The 18,823-nt window shown below is 34.3% G+C and overlaps 1 protein-coding gene across 2 annotated transcripts in view; it reads left to right on the top strand.

Moving 5' to 3' along the window:
- TNKS2 (tankyrase 2) overlaps window positions 1-15,423 on the top strand; it is a 35,924-nt gene extending 20,501 nt beyond the window's left edge. The window contains exons 16-27 of one of the 2 annotated variants that reach the window (XM_070946481.1): window positions 161-380; window positions 952-1,061; window positions 3,863-4,051; window positions 5,314-5,563; window positions 6,277-6,359; window positions 7,654-7,774; window positions 7,943-8,040; window positions 8,664-8,738; window positions 10,135-10,240; window positions 11,540-11,726; window positions 12,523-12,679; window positions 13,613-15,423. In XM_070946481.1, coding sequence (XP_070802582.1) covers window positions 161-380; window positions 952-1,061; window positions 3,863-4,051; window positions 5,314-5,563; window positions 6,277-6,359; window positions 7,654-7,774; window positions 7,943-8,040; window positions 8,664-8,738; window positions 10,135-10,240; window positions 11,540-11,726; window positions 12,523-12,679; window positions 13,613-13,675 — 1,659 coding nt within the window. In that variant the 3' untranslated portion in view covers window positions 13,676-15,423. The remainder of the gene's footprint in view (window positions 1-160; window positions 381-951; window positions 1,062-3,862; window positions 4,052-5,313; window positions 5,564-6,276; window positions 6,360-7,653; window positions 7,775-7,942; window positions 8,041-8,663; window positions 8,739-10,134; window positions 10,241-11,539; window positions 11,727-12,522; window positions 12,680-13,612) is intronic. The other variant, XM_070946483.1, reaches the window with a different exon arrangement.
- Window positions 15,424-18,823: the final 3,400 nt, after the last annotated feature.

The raw sequence follows: 18,823 nt of genomic DNA, 5'->3' as shown, positions 1-18,823 counted from the left end.
TGTGTGTGTAAAATTCAATTTTATTCATAATGTTTCACATGAATAGAGGAAATTATCTAAATTGTGCAGGTTGTGACACAAATGCTAGAAGGAATATGGTGGATTGTTGTACATTATAGTGGAATTAATATGTATTTTTTTCAATTTGTTACCGAATTAGCATGGTGCTGACCCTACAAAGAAAAACAGAGATGGAAATACCCCATTAGACCTTGTTAAAGATGGTGATACAGATATTCAAGATCTCCTTAGAGGAGATGCAGCTTTGCTTGATGCTGCAAAGAAGGGCTGTTTGGCTAGGGTGAAAAAATTGTGTTCCCCTGATAATGTCAACTGTCGTGATACACAAGGCCGGCATTCTACTCCACTCCATTTAGCAGGTGAGTTCTCTTAAAAAATATAATGATGTTGCTGTATCACAATCCTCATATGGAAAAGCTCTTGAGTAGGATTCTGGAGTAGAACATCACGTATATTAAGTCATCATAAAGGGCTGAGCAAAATAAGTGTGTTAATAGCAGTAATTGTTGTTAATGATTGTCAAAGCCCTACTTCAGACATATTTTGATTTTAATTTTGAAAATTGCCCCTAGAGATATATGAAACTTACCTTAAGAGTCAGATGTTTGGATAATATAGTGTATTCCAGCATCTGTCTATTCTGAAAAGCTGCAGGTTTCGAGGGTCTTAGATCTTGGTTTTTCCTAGCTGTCTTTACTGGTGAGGTAAAGGGTTGAACCTGGAATTTTTAATGCAGAAAAACATGTATCCTGCCATTGTGCTTTGCCCCATATGATTGCTGCTTGTATATGGCTGCCTGTGTTGAAAAAAAAAGTACCTGTGGTTTAATGTTCAGAAAATAGGAAAAGAAGTGGGTGATGCTTTTTATTGTACTTGTTTAGTTAGATACAGAATAATTTATTAAAACTATTTTTTCTTACTGCCTCCTAGCTGGTTACAACAATCTGGAAGTTGCTGAATACTTATTACAGCACGGCGCTGATGTAAATGCACAGGACAAAGGAGGTTTAATTCCTTTACATAACGCAGCATCCTATGGGGTAAGTAGGTTGATCTTTCATTGTAAACATTTTAAAATTACACATCAGCTTTAAAGGAGCCAGTGTGGGTCTCTTAAACCTTTCTGGCACTGCAGCTTCAAGGCTTTTTCCTGAATTTTTGCATTCGCATATATGGATTGAAATCTCTTCCATCGTGATTGCAACAAAAACAAAGCAATATAACTATGTGTCCCATCAGTAAATTTCTGAAAGATTCCAAAAATCCCTTCACATTTTTATTATCACTATTCTTTTCCTCCTTCAGTTTAGAATAGTTTATACTATGGGAGGTCTCTATTTAAACGAATGATTTAGCGTGAAAATATAGAGTAACTGTTTTGTTTCCATTTTGTGACTCTGGGAATCAAACTATGAGTTTGCTAATAGGATGAAGAAAATACACCAGTGAAAGCTCATCTATGAGCATACATTTTGTTTGGTTTGTTTTCACTGGGATGATCCCTAGTCAAAATTGCAGCAATTCAGTTCTTTTTGCATAGTATTATTTCACTGATACATTGAAGTTTTATGTGCAATGAAATCTATGGTTATTTCAATATAAAGAGCAGAACATATTTATGGATATTACTACTGCAATGTTGTGGTTAACTAGGACTGACAAAACAAGTACAAGGACCCATTCAGAGATAACCATCATCTCTGTTGGTCACTGGTTGACCTTAGGCAAGTCAGTATTTGTAAGCTTCATCTCCTTATAGAATTATAATGAATGTAAAAATGAGCAAAATAATCACATCCATAGCCTTGGTCTCTTTAAAGAAATAGCAGAATTTGGCTTTTCTACTTGAAGGAATGTTATATGTCCCAGTGTATTCATATTCAGTCATTTCCATAGTAATATGGAATTAATAATAAATTGGTGGAACAATAAATAGACAAAGTAATAGAAAAGGAAGATACTAAAGTGGTCTAGGACTTTAGAATTCAAATAGACAGTCACTTGCCGCAAATCACTCCAGACTTAACAATTGTTGATAAGAAAGAGAAAAAAATCTGGATAGTGGACGTGGTAATACCTGGAGACAGCAGAATAAAGAGAAAAAGACCTGCAAATAGATGTAGAACAACTGGTAAAAGAATGCAAAGATACTACCAATGGTTACAAGTATACTTGGGTGCAACCCCAAAACATCTGGAACAGTACTTGAACACCATCAGCATTGACAAAATCACCATCAGTCAATTCCAAAAGGCAGCTTTATTTAGAACAGCTTACTTCCTTTCATGATACTTCTAACAGGCTAGAACACAGGTGTCAAATTCACCATGTCACATGACATATCACGACGGTTTTCCCTTTGTGGAGCTGACGGTGTGGCCTGTGTGTGACGCATCCAGCCCATGGGCCGCCAGTTTGACACCCTGGGCTAGAAAGTAGGAAACTCTTTGAGTTCAACAGCTGGGTGATTTTGGACCAGTTACTCTCTTTCAGCCTAGTCCACCTTACAAGGTTGTTGTGGAGAAAATAGGAAAGTGTGTTAGATGTATTTGCCACCTTGAGTTATTTGTAAAAAATAATAAAGGCGGGATGCAAATAAATAAAAACTATCAAAGAGCATATATTTTAGAACCTTGGGATGGACTAAATAGGCGGATAAAAATGCCAAATCCAGTATAAACATCTGGCTGACTGTGACCAATAATAATATGGAATGTTCCTCATAGTAATATGAAACAAACATTGTGTTAACTGTGGTGTGTATTAAACTTTCTGATATACCTATAGGCAAAAATATTACAGATGAAAGTCTAAAAAAATGATATCTGAGGTTTGCTGTCTCAGTTCTCTTCTACTCCCATCCCTGACATTCTGAGATTAAAGTGACCAGACTGTAGAGGACCTGATGATAACCAGTTGAAAAAGAAAAGCGTTGCTAGCAGTATGTTACACATAGGCTCTTCATGATTATGTGTTTAGATGTAGTCACATTTTAAAGATGTGAAAGATTTTTTTCAGGATTGTAAGCCTCATGCAGTAAGACATTGGAAATTTTGATGTAGTTAGGTCATCTAGAACTATCCTCAGTTAATGAACGTTGGTCGCAGTAGACTGCGGAAAGATAAGTTGTGCACTTTGCTATAATCCATCAGATCTAAATTTGTAATTACTAATTTGTTTTTTTTCAATTTCAAAGTAATTTGAAAGGAAGGTCTAAAGCATAATAGACTTAAGTCTACAATTCAGTTTTTCTTCACCTCTTCTTAGAATACTGCAAGGCTCTGCTAGTGGCAAGGATTTTGTGTTTGCTTCAGTACTGCTTTCCTCTGTCAGGTTTTTTTTTTTAACCAAAAGTTCTTGGCCAGATTGATTTTCTTTATATATTCAAATGTTGGGATTATGACTTCAGCAGTCTGACAAGACATACACATTATGTGTTGTATGTTTAAAAGGTTCATTTGCAACTAATGTTGCCTTAGAAAATGTAAGGTGGCCTAAACTTATCTTTAAGGACAACTCTTTCACCAAGAGCTCGCTTTTTCTACTTGTGGGGAGGATGACAACAAAAACACCATAACATTTTTTAAAATGTCCATGAGATCTAGCAAAATAATTCTAATAAGAAGTGGAGTGTGTAAGAATATCTTGAGGGGCTACAGTTTAATTTGACGATCTGAAACTTCACCTTCTCAAAGATCCACGTTCCAGCCAAGGTCATTTGTGGTGAAAAGCAGCATTAATTGAAGATTTGTATATTGCACTTAATATCCTGAACCAAATTATAGGGGAAAAAGTTTTTTTTCCTGAAGATTGCACTATATAAATGTATTTTATTTTCCAGCATGTAGATGTAGCAGCTTTGCTTATAAAGTATAATGCGTGTGTAAATGCTACAGACAAATGGGCTTTCACACCTTTGCATGAAGCAGCCCAGAAAGGAAGGACACAGCTTTGTGCCTTATTATTGGCCCATGGAGCTGATCCTACTCTGAAAAACCAGGAAGGACAAACGCCATTAGACCTAGTCACCGTAAGTGATGGGAATTTTTTGAGAAGTTTGTATTAAGCTTCCGTTGCTGGCTGCTGACCAGGGCATCAGATTTGAGGGTTTTAAAACACATAGTTACCGTTGTGGACTACAAGCTCAAGCAAGGACAGCAACTCCACAAATCTCATTGAAGATGGGCATAAGGAATGTAAGTGTAGCTTTTGTAAGTACAGCGAGGGATTACAGAAGCAGTTATGTGTTTTCAACATTTAAAACCAATTTGTGACCACATTTAAAATACCAGCCATGCTTGGTTTGTTGGAATTGGAGCAGCCTATATGTGCTCTTTGTCCAAGATTCATGTTTCCTGGGCTATATATGACTTGGGAATCATTAAAGATGGATGCGCAAAATCCATTGATCCATGAACTGTATTTTCAAGAGAACTTCAGAATATTCAGTCCCCTTTGGACCATGCTGCTCCTGGGGATTTCAGCAGTTTCCAGAAGTAAATCCAATAAAACCAGAAGCAATTTGAAGTATTCCAGCCATGGTGTTCTAGTTTGAAACACCATTCTTGGATTAACATAACCATATGTATGAATAATGTGGTTTTATATTTTAAATTGTTTTTGCATTAAGTTTTAGGAATTAAATATCTTAAGGCCCATAAATATAAGTATAACGTAATTTTTTAGGAAGTATTTTAACCACGTGAAACAATTTTTTGTTTCAAGATGTAATATGTCTTATATCTGTAAATTGTATATGCCATGAATATACCATGAATACTGTAAATATATTTAGTTAAGTCCAAAATCGCCCATTCATTGTTATGCTTAAATTGGCATTCTTGTGCATTTAGCTGTATCCCATAAGCATTTAGTGGTTTTAAATTGCTATCCTACAACTGGGTACTCAGAAATATGTTTCTCTGAATTCAGCAGGGCACTCACCCAGGTAAGTGAGTATAGGATTGTAAGTTACAAGTGCAGCATTTTAATCTTTAAGCCTGTGAGAGGTAGGTTAGAAAGCAAGAGAGTGATGTTCAGATTTGTAGTAGGAAATAGATTTTAATCAGACCCTTAAACAAGTAGAACTAAAATTTAAGTATGTCTCAGTCTTGGCATCAGAGTTACCATACTCAAAGGAACCGCTGGGCAGAGTATCTGAAATTACATTGTAAGTAACAAAAAGAAAATTAGAGTAATTCAACTAAAGCACTGTTTACCTAATCTTGCAAGTGACTTGCACGTAAGTGTGACTATTTTAACAAAATGTTGATTTTTTTTTTTAATTTCCAGGCAGATGATGTTAGTTCACTCTTAGCAGCTGCCATGCCACTTTCTGCCTTGCCATCTTGTTATAAGCCTCAGGTTATAAATGTGTCTCAGAATACAGGAACGTCAGCTGATTCACTTTCTTCCATTCCATCCAGTCCATCTAATTTGTCAGCTGCCAGTAGTCTGGACAGCTTGTCTGGTAGCTTTTCTGAACTCTCAGTTGTTAATACAAATGGTGCTGAAGGAGCCTCTAGTTTGGAAAAGAAAGAAGGTGAGCCTGGCATTTTCTACTGGGTCAGCTTTAAGTTGCTAAACAAAAGGCAGTATAGTTATGGATTAAGACTAACATCTAATGATGATCTGACTAAAGCTAGGTTTCTCCATCACAGATTTATATTTGGTATAATTTTAATGCAGAATCATAAAATTGGAAGGTACTGTTAATCCAACCGCTTGCTCTATGCAAGAATCTAAATTAAAGTTTATTTAAGTGATCACTTTAATAATCATCTGTGGGTTAAATGTATCTAAGTTTGACTTGAAGCTTGACTTGAAGTGGGCAACAATAAAACTGATCTATTCAATTTCTAATATCTTAAGATTTGGGGAGTTTTGTGTATCTTTTTCCTGGAAAAAATTAGCATCATGAAAGTAATTAATTGTGGGCTTAGACATGTTATGTTTATGTAGGATTTCCCATGGAATCCTACATTCTACCAAAAATGTTTTTTAATGTGTACACTATACACGATGTATAGTGAAGATAAGATTTAAGAAGATACTAAAATTGTTTAATTTGGCTAAATAGAATTTTAAATGGAATATAAGGTCAATTTGGACTTTAAAAGTGTATTTCAATATGGTAGTTTTATGAAAATATTGCATTGGATATTCTTGTAGAGAATGATGTGAACATATTCCTGTAGTCTGATAGAATGATTTCAGTTCAATTTATATGTAGCTAATAATTACTTTCATATTTAGTTCTCAGTGTAGATTTTAGCATCAATCAATTTGTGAGAAATCTTGGACTTGAACATTTGATTGACATACTTGAAAGAGAGCAGGTAAGTAACCATCTTGGTTTGGAAACCAGGGAAACAATTGCAAAATCGTTGATTTAAATTTTAGCTTGGGAGAATGTTCATAACCAGGATTTGTGAAGATTGATTATATCTTGAGTTTCAAGCAGCTAAGTTAAAATACATGAACACATAACAGCTTTCCCTCTTTCATTTCCTATAGTTCTCTAAAATATGTCTTAAACTAATACAACATGTTAGAGAATTGATTTTGTCTGCAAATTATTTTTGCTAACTTCAGGAAATATAATGATATGAACACTGATTTACCTATATTAGTAATTACACCAATAATTCAGCGTTCCAGTTGTGCTAAACATGAAAGATTTTTAACAGTATGTTATTTTTATTTTGATTACACCAGTGTTTTACTAATGAAGTTAATTTGTTGATTGAAATAAAAAGGATTATGCAAGAAGCTTCCACATATTCAGCATCTAAGGCACGGGTGTCAAACTCGATCGTGTCATGTGACATTTTGTGACGTATCGCTGCTTTTTTCCCTTTGTGGAGCCAGGATAGGCATGGCCCGCCCATGACGCATCCGGCCTGCGGGCTGCCAGTTTGACACCCCCCTGTTCTAAGGCATCGTTTTTGCCTCAATTCATTACTCATTTATCTTGGAAGTATAAACTGGTATAATTCTCTCCCTCTTTTTTTCTAATATGGCAAATCAGAGTTCACAATTTACAACAAAATACATTGATACTGTCCCTCACATTATATGGTTAGTTTGGGTATAGCTGTTTTACAGATGAAGAAGTAGCATACATATCTGAGTTTCGGTTGTATAGCTACAAACCTTGTATGGCTTGTTGCATCTTAACAAAACCTTTGTGTGAAAGATTTGAAATGTGTAATAACGCTTCATTTCCTAGCATCTCGAACTATTTGATTTAAATTAAATTTTAAACAAGTATTAAAAAATTAGTGATAACAATAGTAAAACAATAAGAGAAGTAAGTATCTCTTATTCAAGCAATGGGCTGTCACATATTTTCTTAAATGTATTTTAAAGAAAAAAGTGTTAAGATTTATTTTCAAATGCAGAATATATTTCAATGGTTAAGAAAAACTTTAACAAATTGTGATTTTTGTTATTAGCATGGCAAAACTATTTCACTCTTTTTTCAAAGCATTAAATAACAATATGGCTTTTATAAAAACATTATCACTTTATCAGTTAAAATGCAAAAATCTGACCACACCTTTTTGGCAATCTATTGAATTGTTATGAAAATTAATAATTTTAATATTGAATAATTCCTTTTCTTTGCAGATAACATTGGATGTACTTGTTGAAATGGGGCACAGAGAATTAAAGGAAATTGGAATTAATGCTTATGGTCATAGACACAAAATAATAAAAGGAGTTGAGAGGCTGATCTCTGGACAGCAAGGTATGTTATAATAAGTAAAATATTTAAGCTACATTTTATGCATTTCTGTAGTTCAAAATTGTAATGTTGCAGTTTTCATTTATTTTAGTCACCAAAAAAAATGAATGAATCAGACAGTAGGTCTAAAATATACTCAAGATGCAATGCTAATGTTTTCATTTCTCTTAGGTCTTAATCAATATCTAACATTGAATACTTCGGGTAGTGGAACAATCCTTATAGATCTCTCTCCGGATGATAAAGAATTTCAGTCGGTGGAGGATGAGGTATATTATTGATGTATATCCTTAAATACTTAAACATTATGTCTAGCATTAGTTAAATCTATTGCTATGAAATACAACAAATGTAACTGTAATTTTCCTGGCATGACTGATTCAGCAATTAACACTGACTACTTTGGGAACAATTAGTCCTAATTTCATATTGTTGTTTTCCACTCTTCAAACCCAAGGGCAGTTTACAATGTATTATAATCATAATTATGGCAATAGTAAATTATCTTTTGAGAGAGCAAGTTTGGTGGTGTGGCTAAGGTATCCAGCTAGAAACTGGAAGACTCTAAGAATAAAACATTGAATAGAAGAAGAAAAAACCTTTTAAAATGGATTATAGTAAGCAGTACTTGTGACTTTCCAAAGAATTACTTGAAATGAAGACTAATGTAAATTTCATCCACCAACTACCTGCTTCAAATGAGATTATATGAATCTGCATTTGAGAGTCTACAAAATAAGCCAATACCAATTTACATAACTCCGATAGAGAACTCTGATCAATTATGAGGAAATTATTTCCAGACAAGAACGTTTTATTCAGCTGACTTAAATTCAGGTGTTTTGATTTAGATTTTATTTATATATTTATCTGTGTACATTTTAATATTAAGATGCAAAGCACTGTACGGGAACACAGAGATGGTGGCCATGCTGGTGGAATTTTCAACAGATACAACATCTTAAAGGTAATGTGTAGGTAACTCTGGTACCCTTCTCTCAAATGAGTAATTTTAAAAGCTAAAAGGGGTTAGTAGTAGCTTCTAAATAATGCATTATTTTTAAAGAAATTTGGGATTTGAAGTCTTCAGCTAATCGATAACAGTGATTGACATTCTAGTTGAAGCAGGTGGATGTCAGCGTTTCAGTGCTGACATAGAAAGAGAGATAAGCCCTGGACTTTTGCCTGCTAAATCCCTTTGAAATTCGGTCTCCGTGGAAATGAAGAGGGGGGGGAAACATTCCTGTGAAATGACGAGACAAGAAGTCAGGAGAGTGACTTAGAAGATAGCCAATGAGAAGCAGAGAATTGGGGATCAGAAAGGGAGGGATGGGGGGGAAAAGGTCAGTCTTGTCCGCACGAGTCATGATCCGGTTGCTGTGCTCAAATAAAGAGAAGATTTCCTTAAAGATTGGCAGTTTGGAAATTCATTTATTTTGAGATAGCATCGAAGTCTGACAGTGGATTTGATTTAAATCAAGTCGATTTAAATCATAGTTTCAATCATGATTTAAATCACTAGTAAAAAGACTTGATTTAAATCAACTCGATTTAAATAATAATTTTTAAAGAGCAACTGTCATCTCTGTCCTGTAGCAGCTCCTCCTCTGACCCGCTATTGACTCACCGACAGTCCCAATATTGTAGAATATACAGCCTCATGCTTCATAACTAAGCTCCATTTCATGCTGAAATACTAAAGTGTCAATGTATCTTAAATAGAAAATTATCTTTAGATAGATTTTTACTCCAAAAGCATTTTATTAAAATAAATTTGATAAAAATCAAAAATTCTGATTTAAATTTTTAAAAATTTGATTTTTTTTATTTTTTTCTTAACATTATTTATTATTTACTTATTATAAATAAGTATATAATTTCATTTGAATTTGTGGTTTTAACTTTATGTATGTCCTCATTCTGTCACTATTATTTCTGAAAAATGTAAACATAATCAGTTCAAATGCAAATAATAGGTACTTCAAAATAGGTAGTTCTCAATTTAGGACCAATCACTTAGTGTCCCTTTTACATTATGACCGACTGCCCAAAAGCCACTATACGTACAGCTTTGTTCTGAAATTACAACATGCCCCCAAGGTCACAAGACTGCAGTTTGGGCGCCCAATCATAAGTTGAGGACTATCTATAGTTAACTGTCAGTAAAACAGTAAAACTGTTTTTACTTTTAAATAACGTTTTAGATTATCAAAAATTCTATTAAAAAAAACTTTATCTTACCAGTGTGGATTTATTTTAGGAAGAATGATTATCTGTTTATTCCATGTTAATTGTATAATGCAATTGATATCAGAAAGTATGAAAGAACATTGACTGAAATTTTGGATTTTTTTCCCCTCTAGATACAAAAAGTATGTAACAAAAAGCTTTGGGAAAGATACACTCACAGGAGGAAAGAGGTTTCTGAAGAGAATCATAATCATGCTAATGAAAGGATGTTGTTTCATGGTATTTCATTTTGTCTAAAAGTTATATTGCATTTCTTCACATGATTTCAGTATATTGTTCATCGTTAGAAATTCTGATCACTGTATATACAAGATTTTTATTGACTTTTAACTAATAATTGATTAATTGGCGTGTGCAAGTCAATCAAAATCCTATTAGTGAATTTCCAGAGTATGTAATCTATAAATATATACCATATATACATTGATTCAAAATAACCAGACTGTAATGATATCTGTCAGGCACAATCGGATTCACACCTGTAGAGTTCAAACTAGCTATTCTGTTCCCTACCTATAATACAAGAATCTTCCTAAACTGGCAGCTTTCTCCTGGGAAAGGCCAGATAAGGCCCAAAGGCATTGGGGAGGGGGGAGTTGTTAGACCTTCGACAAGCTCTCTAACTTGTCATCATCGGGCCCCTACTTTCAGTTTAGAAGCTGTGGGTATGCTGCGAAATCGGAGTTGTCGCTTTTCTATGTTTGCTGCTGCTGACGTATGCAGAGCCTGCAGCTCTGTGTCCTGATTGGAGGGCAGCAGTTTTTTCTCCCGCTTCATTATCCTAGCTGCAGCCTGACTGCATGTTAAAGGCCCAGCTTTCTCTGGTTCCCTATTACTAACTGTCAACTGCAAAGAAGGAAGGATTCTGGTAGACATCACAACACCGCTGATTGCTTGTTGAGATCTCAGCCTATCTTCAAATACTTGATAACCTGCACTGAGGGAAACTCGAGTTTTAACATCAGAGGATAGGCAGAGATCCCAACAGGCAACCAGTGGTGTTGTAATGCCTGCCAGAGTCCTTCCCTCTTTGCAGATGATAGCTAGCAGTAGGGAGAAAGAGAGAACCAAGCCAGAAGATAGGCTGCATATATATATATGCAGTTAGATCATGATGGGCATTTCCAGTGTCTGCAACTGCCCTACATAAAACTGAATGTTTAGTGATTGTGTATGCCTAATTTAGAGTCAGGTGTTGGTTCTGTAGTACAGTCATAGATTTACAGACCTCAAACCAGACTTTTCTCTGATGCACTAAATCAGTGCTGGTTAAGGAATATGTACATTAGGCTTCATGTCAGAATTAGTTGTAACCCAATTAGATGTCTTATTCCATGCCAGAATCCTTATCAGATTCCCCCCTCCCCCCCATCCCAATATTTAATCCAGTCACAATTCTTTTCAGGGCTAGATGTTCCAGTATGTTTTTCTGCATAAGTGGCAGAAACTGTATGTATAAATATGGGAAAAATACTTGTATTCGAAGAATATAAAAACCACTTTCTGTTTTATTTTCAGGCTCTCCTTTTGTGAATGCAATTATTCACAAAGGCTTTGATGAGAGGCATGCTTACATTGGAGGAATGTTTGGAGCAGGAATTTATTTTGCTGAAAATTCTTCCAAAAGCAACCAGTATGTCTATGGTATTGGTGGCGGCACAGGTTGCCCCATTCACAAAGACAGGTCTTGTTACATCTGCCATAGGTAAGTTATATTTATTTTTATGGTTATAAGCTCCTCTTCAGAGAATCTTATTTGGCACACAGATTTCAGTGGGTCTAAACAAATAAAATAACAGGAAAAACCAAACACACCGGTATAGAATACGTGGTGGCACCTGGCTCAACAGTAGTTACTATAAAAGGGATCTAGGTGTCCTAGTGAAGAACCACTTAATGAGCTAGCTATAGCAACGTGCCATGGCTGCCAAAAAAGCCAATGCAGTCCCAGGTTCCATCAACCTGGGATCAAGGATAGTATCAAGATCACATGAAATGATAGTACTACTTTATACGGCACTGGTATGACTATACTTAGAATACTGCATCCAGTTTTTATCGCCATGATACAGAAAAGATGCTGAGACTGTCTAGTCTAACAAAGAAAAGGACTGGGGTGACATAATAACAGTCTTCCAATATTTGAGGGTTGTCAGAAGAGTCAACTATTCTTCGAAGTACCTTGGGGCAAGAAAGAAGTAACAGATGGAAAATGAATAAAGAGAGACCCAACCTAGAATAAGCAGAAATTTCCTGACAGTCAGAACAATTAATGGGTGACAAACTTTTCCTCCAGAAGTTGTGTGTGCTCCTTCACTGGAGGTTTCCAAGAATGATGGGTTGAATGGATTAGAGAAAGGCATCATTTTAATTGATTAATATAATGTTTATATTGTACTCAGAGTCTTTACAACGTGATCCTGTACTCAAGGGTATTTTTTTCACTAGATTTGGTTTTTTTTACACATTTACTAATGAAATGCTTTTCTTGTTTAATATAGGCAGTTGCTTTTTTGCCGAGTAACTTTGGGTAAATCATTCCTACAGTTCAGTGCCATGAAAATGGCTCATTCTCCACCAGGACACCATTCAGTTACTGGACGACCTAGTGTGAATGGGCTAGCTTTAGCAGAATATGTCATCTATAGAGGAGAACAGGTAGTGTATTTAGGGTTTTATTTTGTAAATATTAGAATGTACAATATTCATTGATCTGGAAACTGAATATTATGAAGAAGCCTCCCTTTGAAATATGTCAAATATCTTTAGTCTGGATCCTGGATGTTGTATTCATTAGTCAACAAATTTTGCACATCTAATAAACACATGTTTTCCTTAAATGTATGAAGATCTATTCAAAACTCTTATTTTGCTTTGATCAGCAAGAAAAGGTATAGCATAATTTTTTTGGCCCCCAGGATACCTGTTAGCAGTAACATGCCTTTTAAAAAATGAAGTGAGAGTGTGTATATGTTACAAAACAAAGTACAGGTATTTTTAGAACTTCTCTAGCCATCATTTTTATTCTAGAAAATAAAAATGATGGCCAGTAGCTTATTTGAAAATGCTACCACAAAAAATAAGATGAGATTTTAATTCATTGCCTTTTATTATAAACCACTGAGAGCCTACCTAGAGTAGAATAGCAAAGAAATCATGGCAATAAATAAAATTAAACGGGGGGCAGTGGAAAGAATTTTGGGAATTACTTTAATTACTGCAGATATTCTCTATGGTGATCATTTTGACTATGGGCAACTCCCTTTCGTGGCAGCCTTTTGTGAATATATCATGTTGTCTTTCAAAACTGCAGATATCTCCATTGGACCAAAACTAATGGGGACTTTTGGCAATCTCTTACTTTCACTAGCGTTTAATAGTTCAATATTAAATCAGTTTAGTTACTTCAACAATTCTATTTCTTCATTCAAAACTCGTCTATTCTCTCTCTCTCTCTCTCTCTCTCTCTCTCTCTCTCTCTCTCTCTCTCTCTCTGTGTGTGTGTGTGTGTGTGTGTACATACACACACGCACACATATATTTGACTTCACTTTCTGTAAATATTTTGATCACCACTATTTTATCTTTCAGGCCTATCCAGAATATTTGATTACCTACCAGATTGTAAAGCCTGAAATTGTCACAGAAGCTTGAAGCTCCAGCTATTTTACAAAGGTCAAATTTAGCAGTAATCTTAATTGCTAATATATCTACACGTATATCCTTCCCTCTCCTCTTCCGCATCTTGGTGGTAGAAAATGTGAATAAAATCTAACATTTTTGACAGATGAAGCTTTAATAACTGTATAGTACGTTTTCTACAAGTTCAGAAACTTTTTCAGCACTTTAACAGATCTCATTCCAGGTGATGCTGTACTAAATTATAAAACAGATATTAACTTGAACTTTGTTTTCTATTTGCCGTTTCAGTGAAAACTAACAAACTGTTGCTATACAGGAACTCATTTTATTAAAACTCTGTTCTTTAAAACACTACATTTACACAGAGAATGATTGCATTTGTAAAACTGTAAATAAGATATTTTCTACTAGCCTGATATTTATTTGCATTGTATTTGTAAAATAAGTGTTTCAAAACTGCAGTACATGGAAAACCTATAAACTTCACATCCCCATCTGCATTTCATCACAAGCAGCTGTGAAAAGGACCACTTGAGAGTCTTGCATATTAAGCAGCAGCATTCATTTGGCTTTTCTTCAGTTTAGTTTAATGGAGGAAAATGTATTCCAGTAGATTGTTCCTAAATTGTGCATATTCCTGAGGAATCTAGTAAACATTCCACTTGTTCATCACATTGATCACTACTTAAAATATCTTTTGGATGGGGATAAGTTAGCTAATCATTTGTCTAACGTAGGGAAACTTTTGATTCACATTAAAACAGGGTATTTAAGAGAGTGAACAAGCATATGTTCCTGATTTCTGTTTAGATGTAATGGCGCTATAAAATCAAAAAGGATCTTTCGTAGGTGGGACAAAGGTGGAAAAGGGTACCCACGCCCTTCAAAACACTGAAAACGTTTTCACACACCCTCTTCCAAAATGTCGTTTCCTTATTCCTTTAGTTCAATCAAGATACTTTTCATCTTACAGGTTCATCTGTAATATATATCTGTATATATAATTCAATTTTTCCATTGATCCAATTTTAAATGAGCAATTAATTGCAGTTCTTCAACCTTTAAGACCATGTCCCATGATGTACTTTTAATTATACATCATTCTTACATTATGGTTTTTTTAAAAATTGCCAAGAGTGCTTAAATTGTCTGGTTCATACAGTATGGTATCTTAGATTTGAGTCTTAAATAATTGCTGTGCACGTGAAGTCAGTGCATGGATGGTTATAAAATCATGTGAAAAATATAGTAAACATCACTTTGTTGTGATCACTGCTGGTTAAAGACAGTTCAGTTGAATAAAAGAGGTCTTTGCACTGCATGTTCTCTATTCACTAGCTTAGCCAAATACCTGAACAAGTATTCATGAAAACTATGCTAACCATGATTTAAGCATTAAAAACCATTTTTTCATTATTGAAAATATTTCATTCTTTGTGAATGATTATTTAATGTGATGTAAATTATTGTGGTATTGGTAGCATTTTAAATGGTACCATAGGATTGGTTAGAATGTTTTTAATTTTGCATGGCATACCTATTTTTCAGAAGGCAGAATGTGTAATGATTTTGATTGTGTTGAGCTGAGTTGAATTTCCATCCTCCTGTGCAATTAGAGGTTTATTTCATCTTGAAAGTGTCTTACCTGTATTGTATCGCTTTCTTCACCATTCAATCTAAATAAACTTCATTCACAAGCTTTTTGGTAGCATGTATTATGATTGTAAGTTATTATTAAAATGAATACAACTGAAGTATTATTTAAATGTAGTTATTATATTTGTTTCCTATTATATGGGTGTTTTTGACTCTGGCCATATGTCTAAAATCACCCTGATTTTTGGAGCACTTACACAAGGTTCATTCAACTCCAATATCTATTTCTCTCATACAGCGCATAATGTACTCTGTGTCATGTCTTCATTATATTTTTCTTCCGTATTTGGGCATATTTTGGAGTAGTTATATATTGTAAATACTATGTAATTCAGTTAATAGCTAAAGATTAAAGATTAAAATAAATTGCCTATGAACACAAATCACTCTTACAGCTATATGTTCAGGATAGAAATGAGGTAAGCTTGACAGGAAAGAAAAGAAAAAGATTAGTGGGAAATTCAGATTTTACTGCTAATCTCAGCAAGCAAAATTTAACAGTTACTCTAAACCACGTTCCTCTAAATACTCAAGCTCTTGTTAGGATCTGTCCTGTCATTCATTATGAAATTCTGTAGCACTCCTGTTAAAGGGTGAATTAGTTGAAGGATGCTAACCTCAACTCCTGCCATTGTCTTTCCATGTATAGATGGTAAATGCTGCAAGGGAAAAGAATTAGATGTTTCTGTCACAATTTTTGTGGAATCAGTGAGCAAAGGAAGCTTCTCCTCTATAGATTTGCAGTTTTCTAATGTCACCATCAGACCCTAGTCCAATTTCAAATGTTTGCAGGGAAAAGTTCTGTTCTAAGAGAAACATTGCTTTGTGGTGGTGAGTGGGATGTATTTCAGAACAATTTTGAAGTATTCTTCAACACCCTTTTGTTTAATCTTGGAAGTGATGTATAGGAAGAAGTTTGCGACTTTTAAAAGTTTTTAATGATGTGTTGTATCTTGATTGACAATGGAATTGGTAGGAGGTTGATTTTCACTGTTCATGTGCATAACTGTTAATAATTGTAAAACATGTATTTAAAGCATTTTCTTGCACAGCTTTATGAGTAAAATGCTACTGGTAGCTCTTAAAACTTTTGATATGGTCCATGTGAACTTTAGTTTTTCCTGTCTTCAGCATGGCTATAGCATGGCTTTTCTCAGAATGAGTGCGTAGATAAGAGTTCAGGATTCTCAATTTCATTAAGTATAATGCATGGCATCTGATCACACTGCACATATCGTTGAATTAACTTTATAATTAGTGGGACCACAAAGCAAACCTTGTCATGATTTCATTTCAAAATGAAATAGGCTCAAATGAAGACTTCACACAGTGCCTGAGACTTCAAAATCATGAAGCCAGCACCACAGACTGAATCATTGGTGGGACCAAATAAAGTTTTGTTTTTTGTTTCTGAACAGTCAGGTTTTTTTTTCAAATAGAGGTCACTAGACAAAGCTTCAAAGAAATCTACATGAGTTGGTACGGGAATCTTATATTTTTCATATCTTCATTTTGGATATTGAACCAGATGTTGAAAATTCCAAAGAAAACATTAGGTTTTAGTTTGCTTGGAATGGAATGATTGCATTTTGTAATTATATGCACTTGAATTCTACTTGAAGGCCCTGATCTGCTTTCTAATGCTATTAAAAATGCAGTACCTAGTTAAGATGTGTTTGAGACGACATTTGATGCCTAAAATTATTGATGTAATTTTAGAGTTTTTTGTTGGCAGGTATTTGAAATGTGGCTTGAACAACTTAGCTAACATTCAAAGCAATAAAATAATTAAGATTTTGGAAAATTATACTTCATGAGAAAGTTGCTTTGTGTGCTGAAAGCTGTAATAATAAAGCAACTTGGGGGGAAAATAACTTGGTACAAAGCTTAAGAAATGTAGCACATCATCTGCACTAGGGGGCACCAAATGCCAAATCAATTGAATCAAAATGAATTTCTGAAGTTAAGCTTCATTTTGAAAAAGTGGAAATCACAAAACAGATTTGAGGTTTTTAGTGATAAGCTACAAACTGGTTTGTCGTTTTATTAAGTGCTGTTTTTCTGATATATTTTTTTCAAACCTTGTCTGAAAAGTGAAATATTTTTTTAGATTTTTCTGCAGGAAAAGCTGGAGAAAACACCTCATATTTGCTTTATTCTTTGAAGATTTACGATATATCAAAACAAGGCTAAAGTTTTGAATGTGAAAATTAATGTTACACCTTTTTATTCCTGATGCCAATAAAAAGCATTTTTCAAACTTGATCAGCAATTGCTAAAATTCTGTTACATTCTGTAAATGTTACTACTAAGTGAAAAAACAGATCAAGTTATGGTAGAAACTTTCCTTCAGTATAGATCAAAAGAAATATATGGGATTTTGCAAAGTTTTTGTGTATGTACCAATTTTTTTTTTTAAGTCACTTGATAAGGAAAGTGGTTAAATACATTTTTAAAAAAGATATTCTACTTAATAGCACAGTTTGTTTTGTTACTGGGAAGCCACAATTAAGGAGATGAAATATTAGGAAAGTATGGTAAGCTTGCAAAAGGATAGTGATGAATTGTGGACAAAAAAATTTGCATGCTGTTGAACAAATCTGTTCTAAAAATCATTTTGCTACTTTCCACAGAATGTACAAAGTCAATTTTGGGAATTGTTACATAGACCCCTTCAGAAATTATATGGGGAAGAGAAATGCATACTGTGTTTACTTGGGTTCTTATTCCATGTTCTAACTAATATAAATCTTCCATATGCATAAACTTTCTTGTCCTATTCCATGACCAGGGATTCATTTGTGTGGATCCTATTCACAGAACAGGACAGATCTTCTCGTGCAAAGACTGTCCTTGGTCATGTCAGCATTTACTGAATAGATGGAGCCATTTATTTTAAAAAATAAATCTTAAACTGTAGATATGGCCATTTATAACAAATGTTGGCTACTCTCAGGCTGAAGCATTTTCCTCCAGCTTTAGCATTTCCTTCCCACACACCTTGTTCAAGTACAGATTGCAACTTCTAATAGCAGTTTTTAAAAATTAGAAGGCAATGTTTAATGCATTTTTATGTTAATCGTGTGACCATTAATGTATGAACAATGGTGACTATCTTATTTTGAAATAATGTAAAACCGGATTAAACTGGCAACATATTTATATTTAAGATTTTTCCTGGTTACTAAGCAAGCTGTGTATGATATTTGTGGCAATTCACTCTCCTTCACTAATGTTTCAAATCCCTGTTGAAGTATACTTTGATTAAGCCAATTCAAGGTCACAATAGATTGCAAGCTTCCAAAGTCTAGTTTTGTTAATAAAAATTGTTTCTACTCACTTCTTTTTCTCATGTGTCATGTATCAAAGACCCTCCACATTCAATCAAAAGAATGAAAAACAGTTTCATGTTAAGAGCTGGACTTCATACTTTCAGAATGAAGAATCATTCATTGTTCACTTGCAACTTGAGCCCAATATGGATTTCTATGCAGTCACCTATTG

This window comes from Pituophis catenifer, unplaced genomic scaffold (assembly GCF_029215685.1).
Source record: "Pituophis catenifer annectens isolate HBS135680 unplaced genomic scaffold, rPitCat1.0.hap2 SCAF_6, whole genome shotgun sequence".
NCBI classification, from domain to species: domain Eukaryota; kingdom Metazoa; phylum Chordata; class Lepidosauria; order Squamata; family Colubridae; genus Pituophis; species Pituophis catenifer.
Note: the sequence above shows the minus strand (reverse complement) of the source record. Positions and strands in the feature narration are given on the sequence as shown.